At 36.4% G+C, this 12,501-nt stretch overlaps 1 protein-coding gene across 1 annotated transcript; it reads right to left on the bottom strand.

The window, feature by feature from the left end:
* Positions 1 to 9,247: 9,247 nt before the first annotated feature.
* On the bottom strand, positions 9,248 to 11,721 carry LOC143611190 (IAA-amino acid hydrolase ILR1-like 3). Its single transcript, XM_077085454.1, has 4 exons — positions 11,167 to 11,721; positions 10,920 to 11,045; positions 10,424 to 10,738; positions 9,248 to 9,846 (listed from the first exon to the last, which is right to left on the bottom strand). The coding sequence occupies exons 1-4, from the start codon at positions 11,560 to 11,562 to the stop codon at positions 9,325 to 9,327; spliced, it is 1,359 nt and encodes a 452-aa protein (XP_076941569.1). The 5' UTR covers positions 11,563 to 11,721; the 3' UTR covers positions 9,248 to 9,324.
* Between the last annotated feature and the right edge of the window lie 780 nt (positions 11,722 to 12,501).

Here is a 12,501-nt window from a genome sequence, read left to right as displayed (position 1 = left end):
ACATTAAAACCCACCTGAGAAACAGAAACAGAAAAATGGTGCTGTCTATCTCTTCTCCAAATTCCTTGGAGACGGCATCTCATTCATCTCCCAAAGTGTCGCGCCCAGTTTCCTCGCAGAAACCTTCCCTCCGGCGCTGTCGTGGGTAGGCGACTCCACACCACCGTGCTTGGATGGCGTCATCCTCCACGACGGGGCCGGAGTGGTAGATCTGGACCCGCCTACAACGCGGGTCTTCCCCACCATAATTGGGCGCTTAAATCGGTAATTGTACACTTTGGAAGATGAAGATGGTGACGAAGATAAGCCACGTTTACGAATCTTGCCGTCCATTACATTACACAAATTGATAATAATAATAATAATAATAATAATAATAATAATAATAATAATAATAATAAGGTGCTGTTTGTTTTTCAATGGTAAAACGTCAGAAGACTGCGAAACCACATCTGCCAACATCTGTAGCAGAAGAGGTGGACCAAAACTCTGCAGTCTGTAACAAGAAGACTGTTTGTTTTTTAACATCTGCAGACTGCTAAAATAAGCTGAAATTTAAATAAACTGAAATATAAATAAAAAAGGTCTTCAACATCAAAATTTAAATAATAGTCAACAACACTGAAATAATATTCATAATACCACAAACATTTTTTAGATCATTTATTCCGTATTTTGCATTAACTGCTCAGCAATTTCATCTCTTAACTGAGTCATATATTCCCGATCTGATGCAGTGCCAAGTGCTTCAACCTCGTCTTCATCAGCATCAATTTGCCCACGACTATTTCCAATCGACACATTGGGTTGATCGTATTGTGTAAACAACTCATCGTCCAAACCTTGTTTCCTAATAAAATTATGTAGTGCGAAACATGCAACGGTAACGTTCCTTTGTGTTTCCAATGGAAATGGTGCCATCCTCTTCAATATAGGGAATCTTGCTTTCAAGACACCAAAAGCACGCTCAATGACGTTTCGAAGTTTTGCATGTGCATGATTAAATTTTTCTTTATTGGTTAACGCACGTCTCCGACGAAAATCTCCAAGCCAATACCTCACATTACGATATGGAGCCATAAATCCTCGTATGTGTGCATACGCGGCGTCACAAAGATAGTATTTCTATGTAAATATTTTCAATTAATTACAATATTAAACTAACATAGAAATAATTAACAAACAATAAAAATACCTGATGGTGGAAATGGGAATGGCGCGTGTGGATCTAATAATGCCTCTGATAATATTCTAGAATCATGTGCTACCCCTTCCCATCCGGCCACAAGAAAAGTAAAAATCATGTTAAAATCACAAATTGCTAATACGTTTTGATAACAATCACCCTTTCCCCTTCCTCTATATAAATCTTGTTGCCTAGTAGGAACAACAACATGTATCAAGGTCCCATCAAGTGCACCAACCGCTCCTTTAAAAATCTTTCGTAGCCTCTTGTTATGTCCCGGAATGTTTGGATTCGGATTGAAAGAAGTTGGTACTATCATATCTTTGGCGAAAAGCATCATTTTATCCAACACTTCATGAAAGAATTTATGAATTGTTTGCTTTGAGTGTTGAAAGCTACGCTTGATAACCACGTAACGTTGGTTATGGCCGATTATCATCAAAAACATAGCCATCTTTTCCTCAACCGAAACATGTTTACTATCCTTTAACGAATAATTTGTTCTAAAATGTGCACATAGTCGAACAAATGATTCACGGGACATGCGTAACAATTCAATGCATTGTTTGGGATTTCCTTGCAATAACTCTAACGTGTATTTATGTCCCATCATTGACGAATCATTGTCTCGTTTTCGTTTCAAACCCCTCTTCCAAAAAAAGCGGATATAGAAGTACATAACAACTACCAGAAGTATTTTCTCATCATTATTCATTATGAACCTGTTAATAAAACATAAACAACCATGTCATAAAGCATAAACAACCATTATCATAAAGCATAAACAACCATGTCACATAGCCATAAAATAACATACAATGTGTTAAACTTAACCAAAAAGCATAGAATGTTTTCAACATAACTAAAAAACATACACCAAAAACAAATAATGTTTTCAACAATACAAAAACTACTTCAAAAGTCCTAAATTTTTAGCCGTCATCTCGATCCACCCTTTTAACACGACGGGAACATTTGGCAATGCCATCCACGCCTCTCTCATGTCCGTGGACATTCCAAAAATATGAAAAGCAACCAAATATAGAGGGTCCGTCGGCTCTAACCCAACCAAAGTTAACTTCTCAGAACACTCAACAACTGTTGTAACTACCGGGCGTTTTTTTTCAGGTTTTTCCCTAGTCAAATGTAACAAAGCATTTTTCATGTGAAGTGCTAAATCCTCAAAAGTGACAGATGATGATGGTTTTGAGGTTTTAGCCCTTTTGGGGGTAGGCTCGGGAGTAGGCTCAAAAGTAGGCTCAAAAGTAGGCTCGGTAGTAGGCCCGGTAGTAGGACTAGTGCAGGCATCATCTTCTGTGTTGTCTATAATCATCAGTTGTTGGACCGATTGGAGCCGATGACAAGAGGATGATCCAACCACTGATGTTTGGGTTGAGGTCCACTTGCGATTCCCCGTGGCAATGTTCTCATCAAACAGTTGTGCATGAAGTTCAGGAAATGCTAATGGAGTTGTTTTTAAGGATGCCGCTTTCGAATGCCCCTAAAAAAATAATGGTAGATGTTAAAAAATAAACTAGGGGTGGACTTTAAGGTAGAGGTAGATGTTAAAAAATAAAAATATATGAACATACCTTCTTAAAGTCTTCCCATTCCTCGTTCGTTAAGGTAAAGGTATTTGTTTGAGGGTTGTAGATGTTGCCGGTTTTGTTTTTCAAATACAACCATCCTATGTATTTGGCTTTAAGATTATCATAGGCGTTTTTGACTTGTTTTTGACTCAAATCCAATCCAAACTTTTCCTTAAGAACCCGTATTACCTTAGCCCACGATTCTTTGTGCAAACTCAACCCTTTTTTACCCACAGCGTTTTTCTCTTCAATGCATGTTTCTAATAAACATTTTATTTGCTCATTCGACCAATGTTGTTTCTCTACCATTTTTGTGATCAACTAACAAGAAACAACAATTCTATTAAAACAACAATTCTGTTAAAAAAAACCCATTTTGACTCTTCAAAAAAGTTATTAAATGATTAGTAGCTAAAATCTGTCTTTATGTTAGCAAATGTCAAAACAGAGCAACCTTTCCCCAAGTATTCTCAATGTTTATTTTAGCATCTCATTCCACTTTTTGACCTAGAGATCAGTAAACAAATTCATTCACAGAATCACAGATAATGCATGTCAAGAAACATTACAACCTCACACATCCGAAAAAATAAAGGAAATGAGGATGCTTGTTTACCTCCATTAAATTGGTATTGTTAAGAGAATCAACGACTTCACCATTGTTAGGCTCGGTTCTGGTTCCGTGTGAGATTGGACTCTTGTGGTGGGTCCCAGTTCCTGATCGATCCGTCCTCTGATAAAAACATATGAACATGAATAATTAACGGTCGAAAACAAAAATTTACAAAAATAACTGCATTTTTCAAATGTGAATTACCCAATATTCACATGACAGAAGATGATAATATATATAAGAAAATTGAATTTTAATAATCCAATCTATGACACATTTGCTATAATAATCCATACCGTCAGTCTTGGTTTTAAAGTAAGCCTTAGACGCAATGCACAACGTGGTTTTAAAAAAGCGTGCCTCAGAAGTTTAAGACTTGAGGCAAGAGGCGAGTTTTTGTGCATCAAAATGTTGTATTTTAGGTTAGGTTATACATGTACAAAATTCAAATACTTTTAGCTAAATTTTGGGTAGAATATGCTAAAAATTTGAGATATATAAAATTTTTTTACATAAGCGCTCGCATACAATGACACTTGGGGCCTTGGTTTACACCATGGCGCCTTAGTGCACTTCTCGCTTTTCAGCCAAACCATCAATATTACCAATGACACTCCTACCTTTCACTTTTTTTTGTCAAGGATGGTCCATTAAGAGAGAAGCATGTTGGTTTTTTATAATACATACACCGAGTTACCATTATGTTTAAACAAGATTGCCCTTGACAACGAAATTTAAAATTATAATTGTCAATATTATTGGGATTTTAGTGAGTATGGTTTTCGGAATTAGCATTGTTTGTAATAATTTGGATAATTGAATTGAAAATGACAACAAAATCGAAAATAACAGTTTCAGAGTAGATATTGAAGAATTCAAAATTTCACATTTGGTAATTAGTAGAACTTATTAATGTTATGATTGAAAATGAAGATAAAACATTAAAACTCAACTGAGAAACAGAAACAGAAAAATGGTGCTGTCTATCTCTTCTCCTCCTCCTCGTCTCCAAATTCCTTGGAGACGGCATCTCATTCATCTCCCAAAGTGTCGCGCCCAGTTTCCTCGCAGAAACCTTCCCTCCGGCGCTGTCGTGGGTAGGCGACTCCACACCACCGTGCTTGGATGGCGTCATCCTCCACGACGGGGCCGGAGTGGTAGATCTGGACCCGCCTACAACGCGGGTCTTCCCCACCATAATTGGGCGCTTAAATCGGTAATTGTACACTTTGGAAGATGAAGATGGTGACGAAGAACAGCCACGTTTACGAATCTTGCCGTCCATTACATTACACAAATTGATAATAATAATAATAATAATAATACTTGGGTGTGGAGATTATGGAATCATTGGATCGGGATTTGTTCTTGGAATTGGGAAAAAAAGTGTGTAATGAGTGATGAAGAGCACGCAGAGATTGGAAGAATTATTAGTTTAGTGGCATACGAATGGATGAGTGTCGATCTTTTTCCTCGTGTTTGCTCTAGATCTTTCATGGAAGAGTGAGGGAGCGGAGATGACTGCCAAGAGTTTCCTCTTATTCATATGCATAAAAAATATGTTCACTACTAGAAAAAAGGCCTCCCTTGACATGCGCACAATGACATGCGTCGATTTATGACGCGCAATTGTGCAAGTCATTATAATGAAGGCATAATTTTTGAAAATTTGAAGATTTATGACTCTCATTTTTGTGTGTCACCGAACAAGTGTCGTATATAGAAAAAAGGTATGCGTGTCACGTATGCGAGTCATTGTTCACTAAAAAAAATTAAAAAAAATACAATATATCCCTCAAAATATGCAGGTCATATATTTGACCTAATTAGAATAACCCATGCTTCTATCTAACATACGACCTGCTACTCTCAAAACCCAAAACCACCACCGGCCATCACCACCACGAACGCTAACACCACCATGAACGCCATCACCACCACGGACTCCATCACCACCACGACATTCTGACACCACTACAGGCCACAAACGCCATCACCGCCACGACATTCCGACACCACCACCGAAATTTTGAAGGATTGAAGCAAAATTTTGAGTCTATTGAAGGATTTTTCTAAGGATTTCAATTTTTTTGAGGTATATGCCTTCAATTTTACCTTACTCTACTTTTAATTGGCTAGGGTTTAATGGAGTGTTATATAATTCGAACGTAATTTTAGTTATTTCTTGCAAAAACCTGAAACATAATTGAAGTGTTATATAATAATAGTTTGAAACATAATCTGAACTGAGTTACAAAACTATTTTAAGTTTTTTTATCGAATCGATACAAAAATTCAAGACGAGCGCTTCAAATAAAGCTTATTTACTTATCGAGCCCGAGCTAAATGGGAAGCTTGTTGAGGCTTTACGAGCCATGTGTATTAATTACTGAGCTCGAGTCAAGCTTTGGCTCGTTTATGGTACTACGCAATGAGTCGAGCTTAGGCTCGTTTATGTTTTTCTTAAAATATATAAAATTATTTAAAAACATATATGAATTAATTACTAAATAATAAATGACCCGAGCCCGAGCTTGAAATAACAACCCACTAGCCGAGATTTAGAAAAATAGCTTGAGCATAGTCAAGTTCGAGCTCTGGTAACTCAAAACGAAGCTAATGACTTTGTGCTTGCTTCTTAGGCTATTCTTCATTGCTATTCTGGATTTTGTTACCGTTTTAAACCAACCAATACAGCTTAAAAAGCTTTACTATTCTTCTATTGTTACTACACTATCTAGTAATAAAACTAGGGGTGCAAGCGAGCCAAGCCGGCTTGTGAGTTACTCGAGAGTGGCTTGTTAAAAACTCGAATTGAGCCAAGTTTAAACGAGCTCGAGCATTAAAAATAGCTTGTTTTATAAACGAGCCCTAGCCCTAGCCCAAGCTTCACATATCGAGCTCGAACTGACTCACGAATCTAAACGAGCCTATTATTTATATAACATATTTTTAATGTATTAAATACATATATAATAATATTTATTATATATGAAAGTGTGATAAAAATTGCTAAACTGTGTGTGTTATGTTATATATAAAAATATATAAATAAACTAAAAATGTTTATAAATTAATTAAAAAAGAATAATTGAGCCGAGCTTTAGTTTAAAAAAAGTCTCTCACGAGCCAAGCTCGAGCTTGAAAATATGTATCACGAGCCGAGCTCAAGCTCTCGTAAGTCGTAACTCAAAACGAGCCAAGCTTGAGTTGTGTATGTAGACAATGTTGATTCAAGAAATATGATGCAGTTATGCCTCAATGTTGATTTGTGTATGCAGACATGACTCAAGTACACTTAACTGATTGCAGAAGTTCATAGATTGCTGTCAAAAGTCATTTTCGGAATTCGCTTGAAATATGTTGTGTGTGTTAATTGGGGAACTTACTTTTTTTTTTTTGGATCTGTGTATTTGCAGGAAAGGTGCTGGTGCCTCTAAGTGCAGTTATAAGGCGGTCAAATATTATAACCAGAAGGTAATAACTTTAACCATTTGACTCAAAATTAGTTAGGTTTTGACTTGTCGTATTGAATTAACTCATGCTACCTTGACCCGAGCATGTAAAACTAAACATTAAAATTAGCTAATACTGAAATGGGTCAAATGGGCCAAAAGTAGACTAAACAACTAAACATGTGTTCAACTGACGAGAACCCATATTGGTTAGTTTCATTTTGATCCAACTTAAAGTTTTTACATAAAATGAGTTGTTTTGACCTGAACCCGACATGATCCGGTAACTAACATGAACCGACCTGCCCGTTGATCCAAAGTTTACATTTTTATAACCCGGGTAGCTGAACGGGAGGCCCGTGGTGAATTCATGTGTGTGATGTGATGCTTAAAAAAATTAGTGACACAATTATATTACAAATAATTTTTCAAATCTCGTTAATGAGCTATGTTGTGCATAGACTAAAGCTTTGGTATTGCGAATTAAAAACCTTTTTTTATGCCAAATTAGTGTTTTTATTTAATTTAACATCTACTTGAAACTCAATATTATCTACTCTTAAGAGTATTTGTTTTATATTATACTAATTTCATTTATAGTTAAGTGTCCTGTTTATTATATTGTTTTTTTGTAGTGTCCGACTCAGTCAGAAAGTACCGAGTGTTGTTATTGTCTTAAAATTCATGAAGGAGATCGTTCATGAAGGACTTCAAATACTCGTTGATAACAATGTAAGTGTAATTTAACAGTTAACTTTAAGAACAGTTTAGTTTGGTTCGGTTTTATTTTTCAATGGTTTGGTTTCGGTTTTAAATAACCAAAAACCGTAATTACATTTACTCTTTAATATTGTATATTACATAATGACATTTACTTCTTAAGATTGTATATGATCTAGAGTTTAGTTTGAAATCACATAATTACATTTACTCTTTAATATTGTATATAGGGGTGTTCTTCGGGAAAATTCGGGTCTTGGGCCAGGTTCGATATTCAGGTATAGTTAAAAAATACAATCCTACTGTGTAATATTGTGATATACACTATATTCAAGAGGAATATTTTAGTTTGTTATGTCATATTGCTAGTATGCTTGTTAAATATGAATAATTGTTAAAGGTATATATATTAACCTTTAAAACCCGAAACCCGATCCGAACCTACCCGACCCATTCAATCTGTATTTGTATTCAGGTTTTAAATCGAGCTTATATTTGTATTCAGGTTTTAAATCGTGTTGGTGAGTTTGTGCTAGAGCAACATGTTGCTTCGCGTCTTAATTAAGCTTGGCACGTATAATGGCTTGCGAGCTGTAGTGTAGTGCAACTTGCGCGTGTGATGACTTACAACTGCTACGTAATAAGGTTGTGCGGTTGGCATGTCCGATGTGTGCAGAACGTGGCCGTCGTGAGCAGTGCGTGTTCTGTGTGCGTAGCCGTATGAGTTTTAAGGTCCTAACCTTTTTGTTCGGTGCATAGCCATATGGGTTTATTATAAGATTCCCAACCTTTTTGTTCGGCACGTAGCCGTATGAGTTTATTTTAAGGTTCCCAACCTTTGCACTCTTTGATGTGTGATATAAATGGTATTTTTTTAGTTTGTTTTAGCGCTTTGAGTTACTTCTCAACAATGTTTGTTTTGTTTGTCATATGTGTTGGTATGTTGAGTATTCGAGCAGAAATATTAAAACAATAAGAATAACAATAAGTCAGGTGCATGAGGGTTTTTTCACATATTTATTTTTAACCTTGAATTCACGACCTGGTTCTAATTGGAAAAAAAAAATACCATCATAGGGGTTATAACTGTGAAAAATCCATCACGAGATTGGATCCCGTGTATTAGGTTTTACTATATATACAAAAAGTGCAATTAAGTCTTTTTTTAATCTATGTTATGTACATAATATATTTCCAAACACTAGAACCTGAATATTCAAGATTACCATGACAAATAAATCCCCTTTTCGTCCTTTATTATACTTTTGACTCGGTTTATTTTCTTATGGCACCTTCTTTGTAACTACTAAAATCTTCACAACGAAAATGACAAAATAAGGTTTCCCTCCTTTTTACTTTAAGAAGTTGGTCTATTTTTCCATGCTGATCAAATTGGTTTTCCCTACCCTTCTATGTAGTCTCTAAAATAATAATAATAATCCCACTTGCAAGCCTATAAACAAAACAAATCTTAAACCAGTATGGAATCCATATTCAAATTCCACGGGACAAAATAATGACCAATCAATACAAAGTTTGACACATACAGTATTTATCTCACAAACTGGCCAAGTCTCTAAGAAACCAAGCACTCGAATCAACTCATTCATGAACGAGCCGATTTGGAATAATTTTATATTTTTACAAACTGAATAATCATATGTTTTGTTTACACTACTAAACCACAACTTACATAATCTTCTTAAAATCTCTATATTGATCTTCATTTTTGAACCTTAGAACTAGCTAAACGCTTAAAAGTTAAAACTCATCGTGACCGAGCACAAAACCATCACCATGAACATTCAAATACGAAACCGCAACCGCAGCATGAAAAACCGCTCCAACTTTAAGAGCCTCTTCGTCGATAACAAAATGCGGCGAGTGTAAATGCTCGGGTACATGAGACATGTTCCTCGTCCCAATCATGAATGCGGCCGCAGACATTTTCTGTGTAAAAAAACTGAAATCCTCGGCACCCATTGTCACCGGAACCAACTGCACTTTCGGTTTTCCTAATATTATCTCTGCCACTGTCTTTGCATGTTCATACATCCCTTCATCGTTTACCGTCACCGGGTATGGTATGCGCGTCTCCTCCATAAAGTCAACTTCCGCTTGGCACCGTTGAACGGCCGCCTGAGCCTCGATTATTTGTTTGATTCTTGCTTTGGTGTCGAGTAGACCTTGAGATGACAAACTCCGGTAGGTACCTCGGATGGTAACACTCTCTGGAATCACATTATCCGCTTCGCCTCCGATGATTTGTCCGATAGTCACGACCTACAAGTCAACCATAGGAACACAGATACAAACAACAACAACCAATCTCAGTAAAATTCTACTTATAATAAAGCAATTGGTACGGTTTGGGAAAGGTGGGATTAGGGGTGTAAACGAGTAAAGTCATATTAGAAGATAAGTATATAATAATATATTATTATATACTTATCTTCTAATAGTGAACTACTCGAGATCGGGTGACTAAAAGCTAAAACCGAACCGAGCTTAGACGAGCTTTAACCTAAACAAGCCTATTATTTTTATACTTTTTAAGTTTTTATTTATTTTCTTTATTTATTAAATTAATAATTAAAAATATATATAGAATTAAAATAAAAGTAAATAAAAGTTAATGAATAAATTAAATTAACAAATCGGACTTTAGCTTTAGAAATAGAGCTTGAAGCAAATTCAAGCTCAAGCTCTTTATGAGTTGACCAGCCGAGCTCGGCTCGTATACACCGGAATATACGTCCAAGAGGGTACACAGACTGCTGACAAAGAAGACTTTAAAACAGATGAAAGTTTAAAAAACATATAAAATTGAAATACTGTAGCTACAATTTGAAAAGATTACTCTGGATTCGAGTGGATCGGTTTCTCTAGATACAATATGTTGCAGAGCAACAAGTGCCATTGAGGCCGCAACAATGGGATCATTAGACAGATGTGGGGCTGCCGCATGTCCGCCGGTACCTTTAATGGTGGCTGAAAACCTTCCGGCACCGGCTAGCAGGGGACCGGGGCGTGAAGCTACAAAACCCACAGGATAATATGGTAGAACATGGATGCCAAAGGCAGCTTTGATGTTGTCAAGTGCACTATGTTTTAACATATGGTAAGCTCCAGCTAGACCCTCCTCGGCCGGCTGGAATATCAACTTTACGGTGCCCTATTAAGAGTTAAAAAGAAGATAAATTTAAATGTATAGATGGAATCAGTTATCAAAGTTTGATGAAACTCTTTATATAAAAGTCAACTACAAACAATATAATGTTTTTCCTAATATTGTTATACAAAAAGTTCACTTAGTTCATTAGATATATATATATATAGTACAATAATTTAATTACCTTGAGATCATGTCTCTTATCTTGGAGCAACTTAGCAGCTCCGAGTAACATCGCCACATGAGCATCATGACCGCAGGCGTGCATCTTTCCGTCTATCTTGCTTTTATGTTCCCAATCCACTAATTCCTGATTTTCCAATCATAAAAAAACATAAGTCATAGAAAACAAATCATTTTATGGTTGGTTATAAGTGACAGGAAATACAAGAAATTTGTCTTTTAAATAATAGAAAATAAAAAAAACAAACCTGGATGGGAAGAGCATCCATATCAGCGCGGAGAGCAAACAAGGGTTGCTCTCCGGAACCAATGGTGGCAACAACGCCTGTTTCCGCCACTGGCCACGTGTAGTCAACGCCAAGCTTGTCAAGCTCCGCCCTGATCAGTTCACTTGTCTTGAATTCTTGAAATCCTAGTTCCGGGTACTCATGGATTTTCCGGCGGATATTCACCATCCAGTTAAAAAACTCGGGCGAGTTTGCAGCCTCCAAAAGCTGCTGACCAAGGGGACCAACGAACTCCGGTTTCAAATGGGTCGTCGGATTTATAGCCCGTATCGGTGAGAAGGCGATCACCAAGTGTAAAATAACGGCGACAAAGGGAGAACTCATCATCGTTAGGTAACGGCAGCTTGATGGTTGCATATATATATATATATATATATATAAGCATTGACCAACGAACAAGGGAGATAGTTAAATTAATATATAACAGAAATGTTCGTTCAGACCCTTAAAAGTATATGAAATATGCCAGTCGACGTATGTTTCCTTTTTTTAAAATTATTTGGATAAAACTATTTTGTGTTGTTTGTTTTCTACCCATAAATATTTAATTTGGGTGTATATTTTGTTTAGCTTTCTAAAATTATACTAGAGATGTCAACACAAGATTTAAATGGTTCGAACCCACAAGCATTTTAGTCAAATGGGTCATGCTTGGATCGATAAATGATCGGTGGACTTACAGGTTGACAAACTATACTATTTGTGTGTTTTATGTTAGGAAGTATGATAGGTTTCAATAGGTTCACGGGGTTTTGGTTTGGATGATAGGAATGAGCTTGGTAGGGATCTTCTTCTAAAATTTGCGTTTGCCATGCTTAGGTATTTTAATTTCTCTTTAATAAAATTGAATATCACATTTGATCACTTTCAATTACGGAGGACGTAACACACAAATCAACTATTTATTGATGAGTGATGGTGGAGAGACTACAAGATCATACCAAGGGAAACAATTGTCACTCAGCATCAATTACTAGTCGTAGATATAGTATTAAGAGAAGAACCTTGAATCTGGATCTAATAAGAAGTCCTTCGAGTGAGCGGAAATCACACTGAACCGATAAAAATCAAAACCATATAACTAGAAATGTGAAGAAGTAGAACTAGAGGATCTCACCGAATAACTCTTATATTTCAATCACGTCATTTACAAGTTCGGCTTCTTAAATGAGAGAAATCGGTAAACCAAATCACAAAGTTATGGGGCTCCTAGCGGGCCTACTAGCCAATTCACTGGTAAGCCCAAGCCTAAACATAACATGGACTCCTCCCATATAATAATTAACGACAAACCAT

This window comes from Bidens hawaiensis, unplaced genomic scaffold, assembly GCF_021521415.1.
Source record: "Bidens hawaiensis isolate Kalapana, Puna unplaced genomic scaffold, B.hawaiensis_p1.1 tig00029934_1, whole genome shotgun sequence".
NCBI lineage: Eukaryota > Viridiplantae > Streptophyta > Magnoliopsida > Asterales > Asteraceae > Bidens > Bidens hawaiensis.
Note: the sequence above shows the minus strand (reverse complement) of the source record. Positions and strands in the feature narration are given on the sequence as shown.